The sequence below is a fragment of the Microcaecilia unicolor genome, chromosome 14, assembly GCF_901765095.1.
Source record: "Microcaecilia unicolor chromosome 14, aMicUni1.1, whole genome shotgun sequence".
Taxonomy (NCBI): Eukaryota; Metazoa; Chordata; class Amphibia; order Gymnophiona; family Siphonopidae; genus Microcaecilia; species Microcaecilia unicolor.
Window position 1 is genome coordinate 41974605 of NC_044044.1, and position 21153 is coordinate 41995757.

The 21153-nt window shown below is 47.3% G+C and overlaps 1 protein-coding gene across 3 annotated transcripts in view; it reads right to left on the reverse strand.

Moving 5' to 3' along the window:
* The window catches only part of VPS45 (vacuolar protein sorting 45 homolog), an 86986-nt gene that overhangs the window by 56623 nt on the left and 9210 nt on the right, over positions 1-21153 (reverse strand). For all 3 annotated transcript variants that reach the window (XM_030186966.1, XM_030186965.1, XM_030186964.1), the window contains exons 4-6: positions 18997-19076; positions 11347-11415; positions 9625-9762 (exon numbers count right to left, since the gene is read on the reverse strand). In XM_030186966.1, the coding sequence (XP_030042826.1) occupies positions 9625-9762; positions 11347-11415; positions 18997-19076 (287 nt within the window). The remainder of the gene's footprint in view (positions 1-9624; positions 9763-11346; positions 11416-18996; positions 19077-21153) is intronic.

Genomic DNA, 21153 nt, shown 5'->3' on the forward strand with positions numbered 1-21153 from the left:
CCTGGAATCCAAGTGAGGACAGGATATCAAGGAATATGCTGTGATCGACAGTGTCAAAAGCAGCGGAAAGATCAAGAAGAATGAGGATGGAATAGAGACCTCTGGATTTAGCCAGTAATAGGTCATTGGAGACTTTAGTAAGAGCAGTTTCGGTTGAGTGGAGAGGGCGAAAACCAGATTGTAGTGGGTCAAGAATAGCATGTGAGGAGAGAAAAATCAAGGGAGCGGCGGTGAACAGCACGCTCAAGTAATTTGGAGAGAAAAGGGAGGAGGGAGATGGGTCGGTAATTAGAGGGACAAGTAGGGTCGAGTGAAGGCTTCTTAAGGAGAGGTGTGACCACAGCATGTTTAAAGGCAGTAGGGACAGTTGCAGTGGAAAGTGAGAGGTTGAGAATGTGACAGATAAAAGGAATAAGAGCAGGTGAGATGGCATTAAGAAGGTGGGTGGGAATGGGATCAGAGGAACAGGTGGTACATTTTGAGGAAGAAAGGAGAAGTGTAGTTTCCTCTATAGTAACTTCAGGAAAGGAGGAAAAAGAATGAGGGAAAGGAGAGAGAGGGGAACGGACTAGTGGAGGGAGAGGTGGCGAGGTAGAGAATTCAAGGTTTATCTTTTGAACCTTGTCGTGAAAGAATTCAGCAAGGGTCTGAGGAGATAATGAAGGGGGAGTTGGGGGAGGGGGCACCTTGAGGAGAGAGTTCAATGTGGTGAAGAGAAGTCGAGGGTTAGAGCCAAGAGAGTGGGTCAGTTGGATATAATAATCCTGTTTGGCACGTAAAAGAGCAGATTGGAAGGAGGTCAGCATGAACTTAAAGTGTAGGAAATCAGCAAGGGCCCGAGATTTCCGCCAGAGGCGTTCGGCGGAGCGGGTACAGGAACGTAGGTAGCGGATATTAGAAGTCAGCCATGGTTGGGGTTTTGTGCGCCTTATAGGGCGGGTCATCAAAGGTGCAAGAGTGTCTAAGGCAGAGGATAGAGTATTGTTGTAAGAAGAAACAGCCTCGTTGACAGACGTGGATGGTGCCACAGTAGAGAGGAGGTTTGAAATATGGGAGGATAGAGATGAAGGGTCAATATCGTGAAGATTCCTAGATAAATTAGATATAATAGGACGGGACTGGGAGAGAGGAGATTTAAGTGTGAAAGTTAGAAGATGGTGATCAGAGAGGGGAAGATCAGAGGCAAGGAAACTAGAGGGTGAACAGTTGGAGGAGAAGATGAGATCAAGACAGTGACCATTTTGATGAGTGGGGGAGGTGGAGCATAGTTGGAGATTAAAGGAGGATGTTAAAGCGAGTAACTTGGAAATATAAGAGTTGGAAGGATCATTAGCAGGAATATTAAAAAGTCACCAAGGATGAGAGAGGGGGAGGAAGGATCATGGAAGAAGGCAAGCCAGGCATCAAAGTCACTGAGAAAGGATGAAAGGGACTTATCAGGGGGGACGATAAATGACCGCTATTCGAAGAGGCAGAGGAGAGAAAAGGCGGATACAGTGGACTTCAAAGGAGGAAAAACAGTGAGATTGAGGTGGAAGAAGGGGTTGAAATCTGGAGGAGGGAGAGAGAAGTAGTCCAACACCGCCCCCGCGACCAGTAGGGCGAGGAGTATGTGAAAAAAGATAACCACCATGGCACAGGGCTGCGACTGAAGCAGAGTCATCAGGGCAGAGCCAGGTTTCTGTTATGGCGAGCAGATGGAGGTGACGCGAGATAAAGAGGTCCTGGATATAGGGGAGTTTGTTACAGATAGAGCGGGCATTCCATAGGGCGCAAGAGAAGGGCAGAGAAGAGGAGGGGAGTAGAGGAATAGAGATGAGGTTAGAGAGGTCCCGGTGAGATCTGTAGAGTTGGGATAATAGTTGGTGAGGAGGGCCAGGATTGGGATTGATGTCACCGGCTGAGAGTAAGAGAAGGAGTAAAAGAGAGCGGAGGAGAGTAGGAGAGGTGTGGCCACGCAGGCGTCGAAGGCGAGAGGTATTTAGGTGGAATGGGGAAGGCAAAATGGAGGGAAAAAAGCCAAGAGGGAGGAAGAGGGTAGGAGAGAAGGTGAGGTGATGAAGTTGATGGATGGGCAGTGAGTTCCTGTAGCGGAGAGAGGTAGGGGGTGAGGGAAAAGATTAGGAAGGGATAGGGCTAAGAAGAGAATGTGAATAGGGGCCATAAATGACTGAGGTACTTTAGCAACTGGGAAGAAGATTAGATGCAGAGCGGAGGCCCTGGGTGGATCGGAGTGGACCTGGGTGTCACCCCGGAGAAGGCTGTAAGGATATACAGATGAGCTGCAAGTCCTCCACAGCACCTGAAAGGCAGCCGGTGGTAGAGCTGGGCACCTCTCAGCTGAGGAAAGGCTTACCAGGGGTTAGGCCGAAGCCAGCATTCCTCCCCGAGGGTCGCCTGATCAGCTACATAACGATAAGTTCTTAATTGCTGTAGTGTTGGAGACCTCATTGAGGCTTTTAAATGTATGAGGTAGGACTGACGGGGGTTGGGGTCCCCCGTCAGCACAGGTACTGGACGGCGGTGGGGGACGGTTTTCGCCGAGAAGGGGGGGGGGGGGGGGGGGTCGACAGTATCACAGAAGGGGGGGTCCAGTGGGCTGTAATGCGGGGGGGGGGGGGGGGTTGTAATCGGAGGGAGGGCGGAGTGTTTAACTCGGTGGGCGATGGGGGGGGGGGGGGGTCTGTGTTGCCCCGCTCCCTGCCACTTGCTCCGAAGTGGCAGGGAGCGGCACAATGACAGCTGATTCCCAGGCAGGGGGAGGAGTAGAGAAACACACTCTGCGTGTTTCCCTACTCCTCCCTTTGCTTTGGTATCAGCTGTCACTGACGTCAGTGCGTGCCTGCCTAGCAGACCACCTCCGAGGAAGGCACGGTCCCAGGCACATTCGAACGTTGGAGGTGAGAATTATTATATAGGATGTACTTGCCTTTTTTTTTTTTAATTACTACTATTTCACAGAGAAGGTATTGAATAATGAGGGAAGTGTTTCCTTTGTGCAGAACTGCCCAAAAGTCAGTTTAAATGTGCCAACATTGTCTAGTTCAGCACACTATCCAGCTTAGTTTCGAAAGAGAAAGATGCCCATATTTCGACCCAAATCGGGAGATGGGCGTCCGTTTCCCGTGGGCACCCAAATCGGTATAATTGAAACCCGATTTTTGGCATCCTCAACTGCAGTCCGTCACGGAGACGAACAAAGATCATGGGGGCGTGTTGGAGGCGGGACTGGGGCATGGTTATCGGCCGAGGAGAGATGGGCGTCTTTAGCTGATAATCGAAACAAGAAGGGCATTTTTGACGAGAATTTGGTCTGCTTTATTTGGACCCTTTTTTTCAGGTCCAAGTCCCAAAAAAGTGCCCCAACTGACCAGATGACCACTGGAGGGAATCGGGGATGACCTCCCCTGACTCCCCCAGTGGTCACTAACCCCCTCCCACCAAAAAAAACCCACTACAAACTTTTTTTGCCAGCCTGTATGCCAGCCTCAAATGCCGTACCCACCTCCATGACAGCAGAATGTGTTCTATCCTCTGACAGCCTTTCCCTGGTTCTGATGTGGGTGTCAGGTGAGTGTGACACCTTTTCTGTTAAGGGCACTGCAGAGTCACATCAGCAATGCATTGTGGTGGTTGTAGGGTAATGGGCTCCGTGATTCCACTAGCTTGTGTTAAATGCTCACGATGTTGGTAGTTTGTAGGCTCTACTCCCATGGTGCTTTTATCTCTGCTTACTGGGTCAAAGTGTGCCCTGTTTTGTTTCCGGTAGTCCACATGAGGTAGTGGCCATTTGTGTAAGCCAGTTTTAGATCCTGTTCATGTGTTAGCCACGTTATAGCACTTATTTCTTACCTTGAATGTTGCTGAAAGAGGACATTGTACACCATTCTGCCAGCTCGGACTTACTGCTAATCTCAGTACCAGGAAGACTCATTGCCAGTGGGGCACAACCTCTGATCTGCAGTGAAATGTGAGTAAACGTGCTTAATCAAATAAAGGACGTTTTCAGCGAGATTAGTCTTCAGGTGTGAACTGCTGTGCCAAGGTTATACAGCAGCAACAAGTCCTGTCCCTGGAGCACTTTTAGTGGGTACTGCAGTGCACTTCAGGCAGGCAGACCCTGGCCCATCCCCCCCCCCCCCCCCCACACACTTGTGGTGGTAAATGGGAGGCCTCTAAAACCCATTGCACCCACATGTAGTTGCCCCCTTCACCCCTAAGAGCTATGGTCGTGTTGTACATTTGTCCCTCCCACGACCAAATGGCTTGGATTGGGACATTTCTGAGCTGGGCGTTTTTAGTTTCCATTATCGCTAAAAAAAAACCCCCCAAAAAACGCCCATCTCGGAAGGGACCAAATCCATGACGTTTGGTCTGTCCCGCCTCTTCACATACCCATTTTCGGACATAGACACCCATGGAGATGGGCGTTCGCGTTCGATTATGCCCCTCCACGTGAATATTCAATCACTGTTTCATTATTGTTACCAAGTATTACATATTAAGGGCGTTAGTTTTAATTCATTCATCCAGTCCTTACATGCACGTGGTTTTGCTTTTTAAACCCAAAGGTTTTCTATGATAGCATTGTGCTTATTTGAATTAGTTTTTCTGTACAAGTTTTGCTTGTCTTTATTTGAAATAAAAAATATGTAAAACTCATCTTTGTCAACAAGGGGCGGGGCTAGGTAGGGGCCCCTCTGCACAGGGCCCTGCAATTGCTAAGACCAGCCCTGCTTGACTAGGAAGCTCTTCGCTCACTCGAAACAGAGGTCTTTTTATTGCCTCTTCTTGCTAGCCGTCATAGACTTCAACCCAGAGTATTACTTCTGTCTTCAGCATACACTTAAGCCTGGGCAGCTCTCCAGATGTAGCCCCGTACACCTTTGGATGACTCCAGAGTGAAATTGCTGTAGTAACAGTCGGTGCCCCTACACCCTCCTGGTTGCACAGAGGCCACAGTTACTCGGGCCTCAGGCAGACGGCTTGCCCACCGGGAGCAGCTCAAATCAGTACGAGAAGTTCCTTCCAGAATATCTCTCGCCCTTCTGAAGGCCCTTCAAGCTCTAATCCATATCACCAGAGGACGATGGCTGTGATTCTATTCCTTGTTCTCCATTGTGCCAATGTACACAACAGGGATACTTTCCATCCTAACTCTGACTCTTTTGCTATTTCTCAGCAAAGAACAGTTTAGGATGGTTTCTTTACTTAACCATCCTACTCCCCATGGTTCTGGACAGTCATTGGCTCTGCTCTCTGCACTGGTTGGATATTTATCTATGGACAGTCTCTTTATTTTATTTGTAGCATTTGTATCCCACATTTTCCTACCACATTTATACAGCTATAACTGATAGTAGAGAAGTGATTCACTGCCCGCTGATGCAAGAGATGACTTAGAGCTTCCTGAACCTGATCATAATTCTTATTAGCTTGGGTCCCAGTGGCTTGGTGCTTGGTTTTCATATCTCTGTGACTCTAAGTTTCCATTTTGTAGCTGTATATTCAATGTGCCTTTTCATCACCGCTTTTCCAGTTTCCCAGAATATTTGCAAAGAGGATCTTTTTCCCATATAAGGTACCAATTAGGAATAAGTAACGCCCCTGTTCATCTCTCACCTTAGTCTGGATTTCAAAAGGCAGTTGTTTATGAATTAATGTAGCAACCCTGCATTTCCTATTATTAAAAGGAGAAAAAGCACCTTGTCCTACCCATTCCCACCTTTATTTTTGATGCTCTTGGTCTGACAAATTAGTTTCCTGCCAGAACACTACATCGGCTTTGAGTCTCAATAGGAGAGTGACATAGCTCGTCCATGACAGGAGAATTGAATCAGGGACGAGCTATGGACGTAATCTACTTATATTTCAGCAAAGCTTTTGACACGGTTCCCCATAGGAGGCTCTTAAATAAACTGGATGGGCTGAAGATAGGACCCGAAGTGGTGAACTGGATTAGGAACTGGTGGACGGACAGAAGCCAGAGGGTGGTGGTGAATGGAATTCGCTCGGAGGGAAAGGTGAGTAGTGGTGTGCCTCAAGGATCGGTGCTGGGACAGATTCTGTTCAATATATTTGTGAGTGATATTGCCAAAGGGTTAGAAGGTAAAGTTTGCCTATTTGCGGATGATACTAAGATCTGTAATAGAGTGGACACCCGGGAGGGAGTGGAAAACATGAAAAAGGATCTGAGAAAGCTAGAAGAATGGTCTAAGGTTTGGCAATTAAAATTCAACGCGAAGAAATGCAAACTGATGCACTTAGGGAATAGAAATCCATGGGAGACGTATATGTTAGGTGGGGAGAGGGATCTTGGGGTGATAGTATCTGAGGATTTGAAGGCAACGAAACAGTGTGACAAGGCGGTGGCAGTAGCGAGAATGTTGTTAGGTTGTATAGAGAGAGGTGTGACCAGCAGAAGAAAGGGGGTGTTGATGCCCCTGTATAAGTCATTGGTGAGGCCCCACCTGGAGTATTGTGTTCAGTTTTGGAGGCCGTATCTTGCTAAGGATGTAAAAAGAATTGAAACGGTGCAAAGAAAAGCTACGAGAATGGTAAGGGCTTTGCATTACAAGACGCATGAGGAGAGACTTGATGACCTGAACATGTATACTCTGGAAGAAAGAGAAACAGGGGTGATATGATACAGACGTTCAAATATTTGAAAAGTATTAATCCGCAAACGAACCTTTTCCGGAGATGCGAAGGCGGTAGAACGAGAGGACATGAAATGAGATTGAAGGGGGGCAGACTCAAGAAAAATGTCAGGAAGTATTTTTTCACGGAGAGAGTGGTGGATGTTTGGAATGCTCTCCCGCGGGAGGTGGTGGAGAGGAAAACGGTAACGGAATTCAAGCACGCGTGGGATACGCATAAAGGAATCCTGTTCAGAAGGAATAGATCCTAAGGAGCTTAGCCGAGATTGGATAACACAGCCGGTGGCGGGAGGCGGGGACAGTGCTGGGCAGACTTATACAGTCAGTGCCAGAGCCGATGGTGGGAGGCGGGGATAGTGCTGGGCAGACTTACATGGTCTGTACTCTGAAAAGGACAGGTACAAATCAAGGTAAGGTATACACAAAAAGTAGCACATATGAGTTTATCTTGTTGGGCAGACTGGATGAACCATGCAGGTCTTTTTCTGCTGTCATCTACTATGTTACTGTGTTACATTTATCTGCACCATCTATTTCCTAATACCTAATGGAAAAGAAAGGAAAAAACCCCCCAAATTTAGCAACTAACAACTTGTTCATGAGAGACAGGTGGCATGTCCCCCAGCCTAGACATCCCAAGATCTGCAAACATATCTCAGAGACAAGCACACCCCTCTTATCTAGTACCAACAACTCTTTCTTAACCCCCTGCCTTTGCAATACTCCCATTTCTTTTGTTACCCTTCCCCTTTGGCTTACATATAACCTATTCCCCTCTCTCCCCATCCCCAGAAACATGTAACATTTGCCCTGCATGCTTCACCTCCAGACGCCCGTGCCAGCCCTCCCCATGAAAATTAGAACCCCCCATGCTTTACACTATAACACAACATGCAATGAGTCAAACAGACCTGCATCCATCTGCAAAATAAAAAACCATACCTCAGCTAACATACCCAAATATATTCCTCTACCCCTTCTCCATTTCCTCCTCAGCTATATGTCCCCCAAACCACCCTCCCAATAGAACACCCTACCCATGTACCGAGAAACTAAAAGAAAAAACAAGTCAAAATAATTTGCTACTTTGCATCAGTAGTCTAATATCCAAGACTCTTATTGTGAAACTGCTGCGAGCAGATGAATAACGCTGTCCACATAAAGGAGGGGAAGAAAGCAATTAGAAATTCTTCAATAATGCAAAATTCTTCAATAGAATGCAAAATAAAAAAAAGCCTGGCACATTGTAACCCATTCTACCAGTCAGTAAAGTGCATGACAAATGACTCAACCTTCTGCTCCCTTCATTCAAAAGGAACGATGAGGCATTCTATTAGTGTAAGAGAGAATGTGCATACAAGACAAGTTCATACCAAAAACTAGACATACTCTGGATTCAACAAGAAAGCATATGGTACATTTCCAGATGATCAACTTCCCATATTGCAAACTGATATGGAAGTGCTTGCTAAAAAAACAAAATTTGTCCGATGTTCTGGGATCCCCAACTAGACTTTACATCACTCACCACTGTGCTTGGGCTATCCACAAGGTGAAAGGGTACAAAATGTATCAATCCGTAGCACCTTACTTATCAGCAGGTTGTACTGGAGATCTGCTCCAGAAAACTGCGCTTCCACAGTGTTCAAATGAGGTTTTTCCCTTCATGATGTACGCACAGCTTCGCAGGATAAAGAAGTGAAAAGAGAACCTTCCTGTTACGAAGTTCTGAACAGATAGGTGCCATCTTCTTTTCTTTCAACTCTATGCCACTAGGGCAGAATAATCATTGAATAATAATAACTTGTGTCCATGATATTCCAGGGAGCCATATGACCTAAGACACTGGGGGCGTTTCCTTGATACAGTGCTCAGCGAAACATAATTCATGTCAGAACAGAGAATCCCCAGCTGACACAATTAAATACAACAAATATAAAGAAGTTAAAGTTCACAAATGAAGCTCTATTTAACAAAATTTGTTTAAGAAGGTTTTCTAAAAACAAAACGGACAAGTGACAATTTGGGAGAATAAATCTTGATGGTATAAGACATTGATTCCATCAAGTTTCTCCACTGAGGTCCAAATAAAAATATCTTATATCAAATCCTATTCTTATTTGAATTGATAGAGTAACCTTTTTTCTGGACTTGGGTAAAGCAGTTGATTGCCTGAAGAGGTATTTGTTTTATAAAGGCAACATAGATGTCTACGTGCCTTTACTAACTAGGCACCCAGAACCAGCCCAAGTAGCAAATAAATGCTCTAGCACAAATTTACACCTGATCTAAAGGGGTAAATTTGCGCACACACATATATTACTAAACACATGCCTACACCGCATTTCCGTCCCTGTTCCACCCAAATTATAACACCAGGAATGCCTATATGCATTCCTCATACAAGTATACGCTATCTATCAGTGCGCCTACTTGTGCATATTCCCACGTGCAATTTTGTAAGAATTCTTTTATGCATGTAAAAACATGCTTTAAACTTGGAAAATACTTTATACAATTAACCTCTTAAAAATACATGGTTTGATGATCATGTGCTTTCTACACAACAATTACAGTGACTAGTGAAAAGCAATGTTCACACCATAAGACTGTTGTGTGTTAGTGACTCAGGGACTGGGAAGTGGACCTTAAGGAATATATGGAAATAAGGAGTGCTCTGGGCACACCATTTCCTCCAGCACTGCTTCTATCCAGTCTCACTGGATTGATCATTTGGATTTATGGCGTGCTGGCTGTGGAATAGCTCTGGGCCTTTTACTGTGCTGCTCTGTAATGTCCCAGGCAGATCTCTTCCCTCAGTTAGTGATGTGATCATTACTGGTCCTAGATACTAAATAGGGTGGAGAACCTCCCAATAAGAAGGAAACTGTTTTGTGCTCTCAAAACACCCTGTCTCCTTTCTAGGCACACCACAAAACAGGTATTTGTGTTGGTGGCTTGGTACCTTGACCCCTTCAGCAAGCCTCTTCCCCATATCAGAAGAGACCTGGTAACGAATCATTGGACACTTCTTCAGGGACAGAAGCAGGGCAGTCAGTCCTTGGGTTGTTCTGGAGAGCTGGAGAGGATCCCAGCTCCGGCCCTGTAAGCAGAAGGAAAGGTAACTAATGTATGTACACATGTTAAACCTAAAAAGCAATTCCACCTTATTAGCTAACAAAAAACAACAACAAAAAAAAAAATCCTCCAGCTGAATGCTGCTCATTAACCCCCTCCCCCCCCCAAAAAAAACCGCAAACGTCTTTATCAGAAATAACTCCCGAGGAAACAAATTTAGGAAATAAGTTGCATACTACTACTACTACTACTATTTAGCATTTCTATAGCGCTACAAGGCATACGCAGCGCTGCACAAACATAGAAGAAAGACAGTCCCTGCTCAAAGAGCTTACAATCTAATAGACAAAAAATAAATAAAGTAAGCAAATCAAATCAATTAATGTGAACAGGAAGGAAGAGAGGAGGGTAGGTGGAGGCGAGTGGTTACAAGTGGTTACGAGTCAAACGCAATGTTAAAGAGGTGGGCTTTCAGTCTAGATTTAAAGGTGGCCAAGGATGGGGCAAGACGTAGGGGCTCAGGAAGTTTATTCCAGGCGTAGGGTGCAGCGAGACAGAAGGCGCGAAGTCTGGAGTTGGCAGTAGTGGAGAAGGGAACAGATAAGAAGGATTTATCCATGGAGCGGAGTGCACGGGAAGGGGTGTAGGGAAGGACGAGTGTGGAGAGATACTGGGGAGCAGCAGAGTGAATACATTTATAGGTTAGTAGAAGAAGTTTGAACAGGATGCGAAAACGGATAGGAAGCCAGTGAAGGGTCTTGAGGAGAGGGGTAGTATGAGTAAAGCGACCCTGGCGGAAGATGAGACGGGCAGCAGAGTTTTGAACCGACTGGAGAGGGGAGAGGTGACTAAGTGGGAGGCCAGCAAGAAGCAGATTGCAGTAGTCTAAACGAGAGGTGACAAGGGTGTGGATGAGGGTTTTGGTAGAGTGCTCGGAAAGAAAGGGGCGGATTTTACGGATGTTGTAAAGAAAGAAACTACAGGTTTTGGCGGTCTGCTGGATATGAGCAGAGAAGAGTCAAAGATGACCCCAAGGTTTCGAGCTGAGGAGACAGGGAGAATGAGAGAGCCATCAACAGAAATAGAAAACGGGGGGAGCGGGGAGGTGGGTTTGGGGGGGGGAAATGAGAAGCTCGGTTTTGGTCATATTTAATTTCAGGTGGCGTTGAGACATCCAGACAGCAATGTCAGACAAGCACGCTGAAACTTTGGTTTGGATGCAAGGTGAGATATCAGGGGTAGAAAGGTAGATTTGGGAGTCATCAGCATAGAGATGGTAGGAAAAGCCATGGGATGAGATTAATGAACCAAGGGAAGAAGTGTAGATAGAAAAGAGGAGGGGACCAAGAACAGAACCCTGAGGTACGCCGACAGGCAGAGGGATAGAAGTAGAAGAGGATCCACCAGAGTGAACACTAAAGGTGCGGAGGGAGAGGTAGGAAGAGAACCAGGAAAGGACAGAGCCCTGGAATCCAAGTGAGGACAGGGTGCATACATTAAAGAGGTCAAATATTTGAAGAAATAAATTCCCATGATGCTGTTGGCTCTTTCGCTTCACCTATAGCTTAAAGATCAAACCCTGTGACAAAGGAACTAGCACAGTTCAAACCTGAGAGCAGCCCAAGATGTTCAAGGAGAAAACATGTGGATTCACAGCAATATAATCGCCATAGAACTCCTGCAAAACACAAGAGGAATGGTAGGGGTCAGATTCTTACTTGTCACACATGTGTGGATGGAAAACATCCGTAGTGACTTGGCAGAAAAAAAAAAATCTAAGATTACAGGTCCTGCAGTTACATAATTTTAAACAACAGCCTATGCCTCATCTTTCCACTCAATCCCTTATAGTGGAAAGGAAGGAGCACTGAAGCTGTTTGCAAGGCCAGAACCTTTAAAATGCTTGAGATTTGTAAAACTGTTTAAGGGCTGTAAAAAAAAAAAAAAGTACTTCAGCGAATAGCAATATCCTAGGTTACCATGAAGATGACCAAAATCATTTGTGTCCATCTTACCATTCCCCAAGGGAAGGGGAAGGGAGAGGCACCAAAAAAAAAAAAAAAAAAAAGAATCTGTGACAGCTACCTCCATGACTGAAAAGAAAAAAGTATCCCTCTGGATCAGCCCCACATATCAAAGCACATCAGTACTAAAGTTTGCTCACAGGGAATACGTTCAGCATGGCCATACAAACAACTAAATCAATCTAACTTCCTCTGAAAGCACATTCAAGCTCACTATTTATAGCTAGCACATTGGCAATATTTTTAACCAATCAAAAACTTTATTAGGAACCACAAAGAACTGATGGAGAGTTATTCTGTTGGTCAGAGACTGAGGGAGCACAGGCAGATTGGGAAAGCTCTTATTCATCTGCAAGATAAAGCCAAATTGGGGGGACTGGGGTTGGTGCCCATAAGCAAGCAGGAGGAAGAAGGGTCCCTCACAGGTAATTAGGGATACATTTTTTCTCTGAGGACAAACAGGCTGCTTGTTCTCACATGTGGGTTGGCGTCCACGGCGCCCAGGAACTGAGATTTTTCTAGTAAAATCCAGAAAGTTTTGCGACAGCCTCCAGTGTGTGGGATGGATGCACTGCACATGCGCGGCCATCTTCCCGCCCGTGCGCGTCCGCTCCCGCCTCAGTTTTTCTTTTCCCGCGGTGGAGAGTGGCTGCGTGTCGGTCTCTCTCCCTCAGGCCGAAGGAAAGACTTAGGCGTTCTTTGCGTTATTTTTAGCGCTTTCTTTCTGTTTTACATTGCCATTTTTGTCTTTTTCTTTTTTCCAGTACAAAAAAAAATCCAAAACCTCTTTTCCTGAGTTTTTCCCCCTTTAAGTTTCATTTTGCTTCCGTTGCGGCCTTCTTGGGCCGCACGTACGCGGTACTCCTTTTTGTGCCCTCGGTTGGCACAATCAAGCCTTTTGATTTCGCCACCGCGATTTTTCCGCTGATGTCATCGAAGCCTCCCAGTAGCTTCAAGAAGTGAGCTCGGTGCCAGCGGTTGATCTTGGGCACTGACCTGCACTCCTGGTGCATCCAGTGCCTTGGGCCCGACCATCGCCCAGACACTTGCAAGTTGTGTCTGAGTTTGAAAAAACGGACACAGGCGTTGAGAAGCGCTCTTTGGGACCGTCTTTTCGGAGCTCCGACTGATTCCTCGGCGTTGACATCTGCACCGGGTATGGCATCAACATCAGGAGCGCAGGTAATGGCTGTCCGGACATCACCAGTAGCTGGGAGTAGCGAGCCGTCGAGTGGGTCTCTACCTGTCTCGAAGGCTCCTGCTGTGCAGGCCCACCGGGATCGACCACTGTCGGACCCGATCCCGAGGAGGCGTGTGGATTCCACGTCGATACCGAGGAGCACCAGTGACATACTTTGAGCGAAAACGAAGAAGCATCGGCACCGGTCTCCTTCGAGGCACAGTACCAGGAGCTCTGGGGTGTCGAAGGATTCGGCACCCGGAAAGCATCGACACCGGGAGGAGCACTCTCCCTCCATACAAGAGGTGTCGGTGCGTCGATCTTTGGACACCGGTACCACCTCCCAGGCCTCCACAGATTCTGATATCGACTTCTGTACCGGCCCCACAGCCTTCCTCGACAGCGACCCTGGAGGAGAGCATCCGAGCCATTCTTCCAGGCCTTCTGGAAGGGCTGCTGCATCAGCCTGCCTCGGTACTGGGGGTGCTTGTGCCCTCGATACCGTCGGAAGCGTCAGCTGGCTCCATGCCTTTGGTGAGGTCCCCAACGCCAGTACCGCTTGCGGCATCGGCCTCGGCTACCACCCAGGTCGACTCCCTGTCAACATCGTTGGAGGGAGCTTCACCGCCGCCGGCATGGGAGTCGACTTCTCGGCATCGCCATTGGGGACATGGTTCCTCGGGTTCAAGACGGGCCCAGTTTCGGACTGTAGTTCAAGAACTCTGGTCCGATACCGAGGAGGATGCCTCCTGGGATGAAGGGGAAGATCCCAGATATTTTTCTTCCGAGGAGTCTTGTGGTCTTCCTTCTGATCCCATTCCTTCACCTGAGAGGAAGCTTTCTCTGCCGGAGAGTCTTTCCTTCTTGTCATTTGTCCGGGAAATGTCTGTGGGTATTCCCTTCCCGATGGTAACTTAGGATGAGCCCAGGACTGAGATACTCGAGGTCCTTGACTATCCTTCACCATCTAGGAAGTCATCCACTGTCCTGCACAATGTCCTTAAGGAGACATTGCTGAGGAACTGGCTGAAACTGTTAACTAATCCCACCGTTCCCAAGAAAGCGGAATCCCAGTATCGAATCCACGGAGAATCTGAGTTGATAAAGTCGCAGTTACCTCACGACTCTATGGTTGTGGACTGTCCTCTCAAGAGAGCCAGGAGTACTAGAGATTTCGCCTTGGCGAGAAGCTAGGACTTTGGACTCTTTTGGGAGGAAGACCTATCAGTCCTCTATGCTCGTGTCCAAAATTCAGTCTTATCAGCTACACGAGCATCCACATGCGGAACAATGTAAAGCAACTGGCGGACTTGGTGGACAAGCTCCCTCCGGAGCACGCCAGGCCTTTTCAGGAGGTGCTCAGGCAGCTGAAGGCGTGTCGTAAATTCCTGTCCAGGGGTGCATATCACACTTTTGAAGTTGCATCCAGGTCCGCTGCTCAAGGTATAGTGATGTGCAGACTCTCATGGCTGCGTACCTCTGACCTAGACAATTGAACCCAGCAGTGGCTTGTGGATGTCCCTTGCCGGGGGTTATTTTTGGCGAGAAGGTCGAGCAGGTGGTAGAGCAGCTCCACCAGCGGGAAACCGTCCTCGACAAACTCTCCCACTGGACGCCTTCAGCATCTACCTCAACATGTAGACGTTTTTCAGGGAAAGGAGGAATGCTCCCTATGCATACAATAAGCTTAGGTACAATCCACCTTCCTGACAGCCTTCCCAGGCTCAGCCCCAGCACGGTCGTTCGCATCAACAGCGTGCGCCCAGACAGTCCCCTGCAGCTCCCCAGCAAAAGCAAGGGACGGGCTTTTGACTGGCTCCAGCTGTGACTGTTCTCTTGTGCTTGACTGCTTAAATATTTTAAATTTAAATGCTTTACTTTTTGTCTATTAGATTGTAAGCTCTTTGAGCAGGGACTGTCTTTCTTCTGTGTTTGTACAGCGCTGCGTACACTTTGTAGCGCTCTAGAAATGTTAAATAGTAGTAGTAGTAGTAGTATAGCCGCCATAAAAGTACCTGTGCCGGACGATCTACCGGTCGGGGGGAGGTTAACATTTTTTCACCAAAGGTGGCCTCTCATAACCTCAGACCGGTGGGTTCTTCAAATAGTCCGGTTAGGGTACTCCGTCAATTTGATCTCCAGACCTCCAAATTGTCCACTGGGAGCTCAGTCCTTCAGCTTCCAGCACAGGCAGGTACTTGCAGAGGAACTCTCCGCCCTTCTCAGTGCCAATGCAGTCGAGCCCATTCCACCAGGGCAAGAAGGGCTGGGATTCTATTCCAGGTATTTCCTTGTGCAAAAGAAAACAGGGGGGATGCGTCCCATCCTAGACCTAAGCGCCATGAACAAATATCTGGTCCGAGAAAAGTTCAGGATGGTTTCCCTGGGCACCCTTCTTCCCATGATTCAGCGACATGATTGGCTATGCTCTCTGGACTTAAAAGATGCTTACACTCACATTCCGATACTTCCAGTTCACAGGAAGTATCTTCGATTCCGTCTGGGAACACAGCATTTCCAGTATTGTGTGCTACCCTTTGGTCTCGCGTCTGCGCCCAGGGTTTTTACAAAATGACTGTAAGTAGTTGCAGCGTCGCTACGCAGACTGGGAGTACATGTGTTCTCTTATCTCGATGATTGGCTGGTGAAGAACACCTCAGAGGCAGGAGCTCTACAGTCCATTCAGATGACTATTCGACTCTTGGAGCTACTAGGGTTTGTCATCAATTACCCAAAGTCCCACCTTCTTCCAGTTCAACTAGAATTCATAGGAGCTCTGCTAGACTCTCAGACAGCTCGGACCTACCTCCCCGAGATGAGGGCAGACAATCTTCTGTCCCTCGTTTCTTGGGTCAGAGCGTCTCAGCAGATCACAGCTCGGCAGATGTTGAGATTGCTGGGGCATATGGCCTTCACAGTTCATGTGACTCCCATGGCCCGCCTCCACATGAGATCAGCTTAATGGACCCTAGCTTCCCAGTGGTGTTAAGCTGCGGGGGATCTACAGGATGTTATCCAGCTATCCACAGTGTTTCTCAATTCCCTCTACTGGTGGACAATGCGATCCAATTTGACCTTGGGACGTCCCTTTCAAATTCCTCAGCCACAAAAGGTGCTGACGACGGATGCATCTCTTCTGGGGTGGGGAGCTCATGTCGATGGGCTCCACACTCAAGGAGTTTGGTCTCTCCAGGAAACCGGTCTTCAGATCAACCTCCTGGAGTTGAGAGCGGTGTGGAACGCGCTAAAGGCTTTCAGAGATCTGCTGTCCAATCAAATTATTCAAATTCAGAGACACAATCAGGTTGCCATGTACTACATCAACAAGCAGGGGGGCACCGGATCTCGCCCCCTGTGTCAGGAAGCCATTCAGATGTGGCTTTGGGCTCGCCGGCACGGCATGTGTCTCCAAGCCACCTATCTGACAGGCGTAAACAACAGTCTGGCCGACAGGTTGAGCAGGATAATGCAACCTCACGAGTGGTCTCTCAACTCCACAGTGGTACGTCAGATCTTCTAAGCGTGGGGCACCCCCTTGGTGGATCTTTTCGCCACTCGACTCAATCACAAGGTCCCTCAGTTCTGTTCCAGGCTTCAGGCCCACAGCAGACTAGCGTCAGATGCTTTTCTCCTACATTGGGGAAAGGGCCTCCTGTATGCATATTCTCCCATACCTTTGGTGGGGAAGACTTTGCTGAAACTCAAGCAGGATCATGGAACCATGATTCTGATTGCTCTCCTCTGGCCGTGTCAGATTTGGTTCCCACTTCTTCCGGAGTTGTCCTCCGAAGAACTATGGAAATTGGAGTGTTTTCCAAACCTCATTACTCAGAACGAGGGGGCGCTTCTGCATCCCAACCTCCGGTCCCTGGCTCTCACGGCCTGGATGTTGACAGCGTAGACTTTGCCTCCTTGGGTCTTTCTGAGGCTGTCTCCTGAGTGTTGCTTGCTTCCAGGAAAGATTCCAATAAAAAGAGTTACTCTTTTAAATGGAGGAGGTTTGCCATCTGGTGTGACAGCAAGGCCCTAGACCCTCGCTCTTGTCCTACACAGACCCTGCTGGAATACCTTCTGCACTTGTCCGAGTCTGGTCTTAAGACCAACTCCGTAAGAGTTCATCTTAGTGCAATTAGTGCATATCATTATCGTGTGGAGGGTAAGCCTATCTCTTGGCAGCCTTTGGTCGTTCGCTTTATGAGAGGTTTGCTTTTGTCAAAGCCCCCTGTCAATCCTCCTACAGTGTCATGGGATCTCAACGTCGTTCTCACCCATCTGATGAAACCTCCTTTTGAGCCACTGAATTCCTGCCATCTGAAGTACTTGACCTGGAAGGTCATTTTCTTGGTGGCTGTTACTTCAGCTCGTAGAGTCAGTGAGCTCCAAGCCTTGGAAGTCCATGCTCCATATACTAAATTTCATCATAACAGAGTAGTCCTCCGCACTCATCCTAGGTTCTTGCCTAAGGTGTTGTCGTAGTTCCATCTGAACCTGTCAATTGTCGTGCCAACATTTTTCCCCCGTCCTCATACCCACCCTGCTGAGCGTCAGTTGCACACATTAGACTGCAAAAGAGCATTGGCCTTCTATCTGCAGCGGACAAGCCCCTTCAGACAGTCCGCCCAAATGTTTGTTTCTTTCGACCCCAACAGAAGGGGAATGGCTGTCGGGAAACACACCATTTCCAATTGGCTAGCAGATTGCATTTCCTTCACTTACGCCCAAGCTGGGCTGACTCCGGAGGGTCATGTCACTGCTCAGAGTGTTCGAGCCATGGCAGCGTCAGTGGCCCACTTGAAGTCAGCCACTATTGAAGAGATTTGCAAGGCTGCGATGTGGTCATCAGTCCACACATTCACCTCTCATTACTGCCTTCAGCAGGATTCCCGACGCGACAGTCGGTTTGGGCAGTCGGTGCTGCAGAATGTGTTCGGGGTCTAGAATCCAACTCCTTTTTTTTCTGTTCCAGGCTGCACTCTCAGTTAGATGTTTCTTCGTAGGTCAATCTTTATTATGTCCTCGCCGTTGCGAGGCCCAATTGACCATTGTTCATTGTTTTGTGTAAACCTGGAGGCTAGGGATACCCCACATGTGAGAACAATCAGCCTGCTTGTCCTCGGAGAAAGCGAAGATACTTACCTGTAGCAGGTATTCTCCGAGGACAGCAGGCTGATTGTTCTCACCAACCCGCCCACCTCCCCTTTGGTGTTGTTGTTTTTATTCTTTCTTTGCTTTCAATATAACTGAGGCGGGAGAGGACGTGCACGGGCGGGAAGATGGCCATGCATGCGCAGTGCATCTGTCCCGCGCTCTGGAGGCTGTCGCAAAACTTTCTGGATTTTACTGGAAAAATCTCCGTTCCTGGGCTGCCGTGGACGCCGACCCACATGTGAGAAAAATCAGCCTGCTGTCCTCAGAGAATACCTGCTACAGGTAAGTATCTTCACTAAATTACTATCGCTTGTTTTTAAGATTCTATACGGTTTAACTCCTGAATATCTTCAAACTATAATTTCTGTGTATTCCCCTTCTAGGATGTTGCGTTCCACTCAGGAACTAAGATTGTGTATTCCAGAAATATCAACATGTCCTGGGGTCCTGCAGCAGTGATGCCAGAAACAAAAACTTCAGCATGAGTCCTATGAAGCCTCAAATGCTGACAGCACCCAGCCTCTTGCATAAGTTTCCATGGTGACAGGAAGCCTGTGCAGAAAATGCAATGGGGGTACCACAGGGCCTGTCAACACTTGAGGCCTCACAGACCCCACAATTAAGTTTTGATGTTGCTACTGTAAGGCCAGTCTCAGACCTCTTTCTAGGATGAACTGAAGCTAGCCCACATGGAAGAATGGCAGCAATGGTGACTATTGCCAACACTGCCTGTGCTTAAATCTGGATTTGCCCTAGACAGAACAGATGCATCGGCTACAGAGGAGAACAGAAGATAAGCATAAGAAATTAAATATTATAAGTACCTAAGACATTGGCCAAAAGGAGTCCTACAGTTCTGATCAATTATTCTATTCAGGAACAGTCTGTAACAGAGCAAATTACTTACCTGGACTTCAGCCACCACTTCTTGCTCATCGGCCTCAGCAAGGGACTTGACATCACTTTTACTGATCACATTACTGAAATCTGAAACCATCAAGCAGAAAGAGATATGATTATGGCTCTAAATACATGCTGACAATTAAAAAACAAACAAAAAATTAGATGCAAGTATTTGATGGCATCTTCCTGAAACAGGCCTTCCCCTTGGATGAGCAGCAGGCTGAGAAGCCAGAGTTCAAATCCCACTGCTGCTCCTTGTGATATTGGGCAAGTCGCTTCACCCTCCATTGCCCTCAAGTACAAACTTAAATTGTGAGCTCTCTGGGAAGACAGGAAAATACCTAGTGTACCTGAATATAACACATCCTTAGCTACTACTGAAAAAGTGTAAGCTAAATCCAAAATCCCTTACCTAGTAAGTAATCTAACCAGATTGGTCTCTACTAGGAAATGTGCAGTCATTTGAAACAATATTTTCTGTCATCTTATGTCATTTTCTAATGGAAATGATGGTTTAAAAAAAAAAAACAGTGAAATGTTATTTGTCATTAATAGTGTGCACTCTTGACAGGATAATTTTATAACAAGGTGCCTATTAAAAGCATTTTTTAAGGCCATCTATTTTAATCCTACTTTTCTAACTGGCTAAAAGTGAACCTTGATTTAATGCTAGAATACAGACATCCAAACAGTGATAGAGATGATCTCTCATGCCATACTGGCTTCAGAGGCAGCCAGTAGAGGATATTGCATAGATAGACAGACCAGGCGCCGAGGGTCCTAATCCTCAGAGGGACAAACCCTGGACATCACTGTCTGAATCTATGGTTTTGCCATCAAACAAATTTTGCTTTGAAAGTGAGAGCAATGGGTTTAATGAGATTTAAGTTTTGGATGATCTGGCCTCCTTCACACTGTGTAGACGGCAGGAGATGAAGGTGGTAAACAATCCGCCGGTGGAGTGAGGAGGGGAGGTGTGGCAGAATGTACTACTACTGGGTTTTCCCCTTTAGCTTGCTATTTACCATCTATGGGAAGACCTTTAAAGCATTTACCATGGAATAGGCAGCCAAAGCCCTGGAAGAGGCCGTGCTGCAGGAATCCCCAGTAGAGGAAAACACACCACCAGATGGCAATGGATGAGCATCAGAGGAAAACAACTGAGAAGACAATCAGAGGAACCAGCTAAGACTGGAGGGAGCAACTAGTGAGGCTAAGAACTAATCAGAAAAATCTTCAATTGAAGAATAGACCCTAGGTTGAATACATTGGAGCCATTGCATGTTCTTTATCTACTACTACTACTTAACATTTCTAGAGTGCTACTAGGGTTACGCAACGCTGTACAAATTAACAAAGAAGGACGGTCCCTGCTCAAAGGAGCTTACAATCTAAAAGACGAAATGTCAAGTTGGGGTAGTCTAGCTTTCCTGAGTAGAGGTGTAATGGTTATGTGCCGAAGGCGACATTGAAGAGGTGGGCTTTGAGCAATGCTTTGAAGATGGGTAGGGAGGGGGCCTGGCGTATGGGCTCAGGGAGTTTGTTCCAAGCATGGGGTGAGGCGAGGCAGAAAGGGCGGTGCCTGGAGTTGGCGGTGAAGGGTACTGAAAGGAGGGATTTGTCTTGAGAGCGGAGGTTACGGGTAGGAAAGTAAGGGGAGATGAGGGTAGAGAGGAAAGGAGGGGCTGCAGATCGAGTGCATTTGTAGGTGAGTAGGAGAACTTGAACTGTATGCGGTACCTGATCGGAAGCCAGTGAAGTGACGAGGAGAGGGGTGATATGAGTATATCGGTCGAGGCGGAAGATAAGACCAGCAGCAGAGTTCTGAACGGACTGAAGGGGGGATAGATGGCTAAGTGGGAGGCCAGAGAGGAGTAGGTTGCAGTAGTCAAGGCGAGAGTGGATGAGAGTTCGGGTGGTGAGCTCAGAGAGGAAAGGGCGAATTTTGCTAATGTTATAGAGGAAGAAGCCACAGGTCTTGGCTATCTGCTGGAAATGTGCAGAGAAGGAGAGGGAGGAGGAGTCGAAGATGACACCGAGGTTGCGGGCAGATGAGACAGGGACGATGAGGGTATTATCAACTGAGATAGAGAGTGGAGGGAGAGGAGAAGTGGGTTTGGGTGGGAAGACAATAAGTTCGGTCTTGGCCATGTTCAGTTTC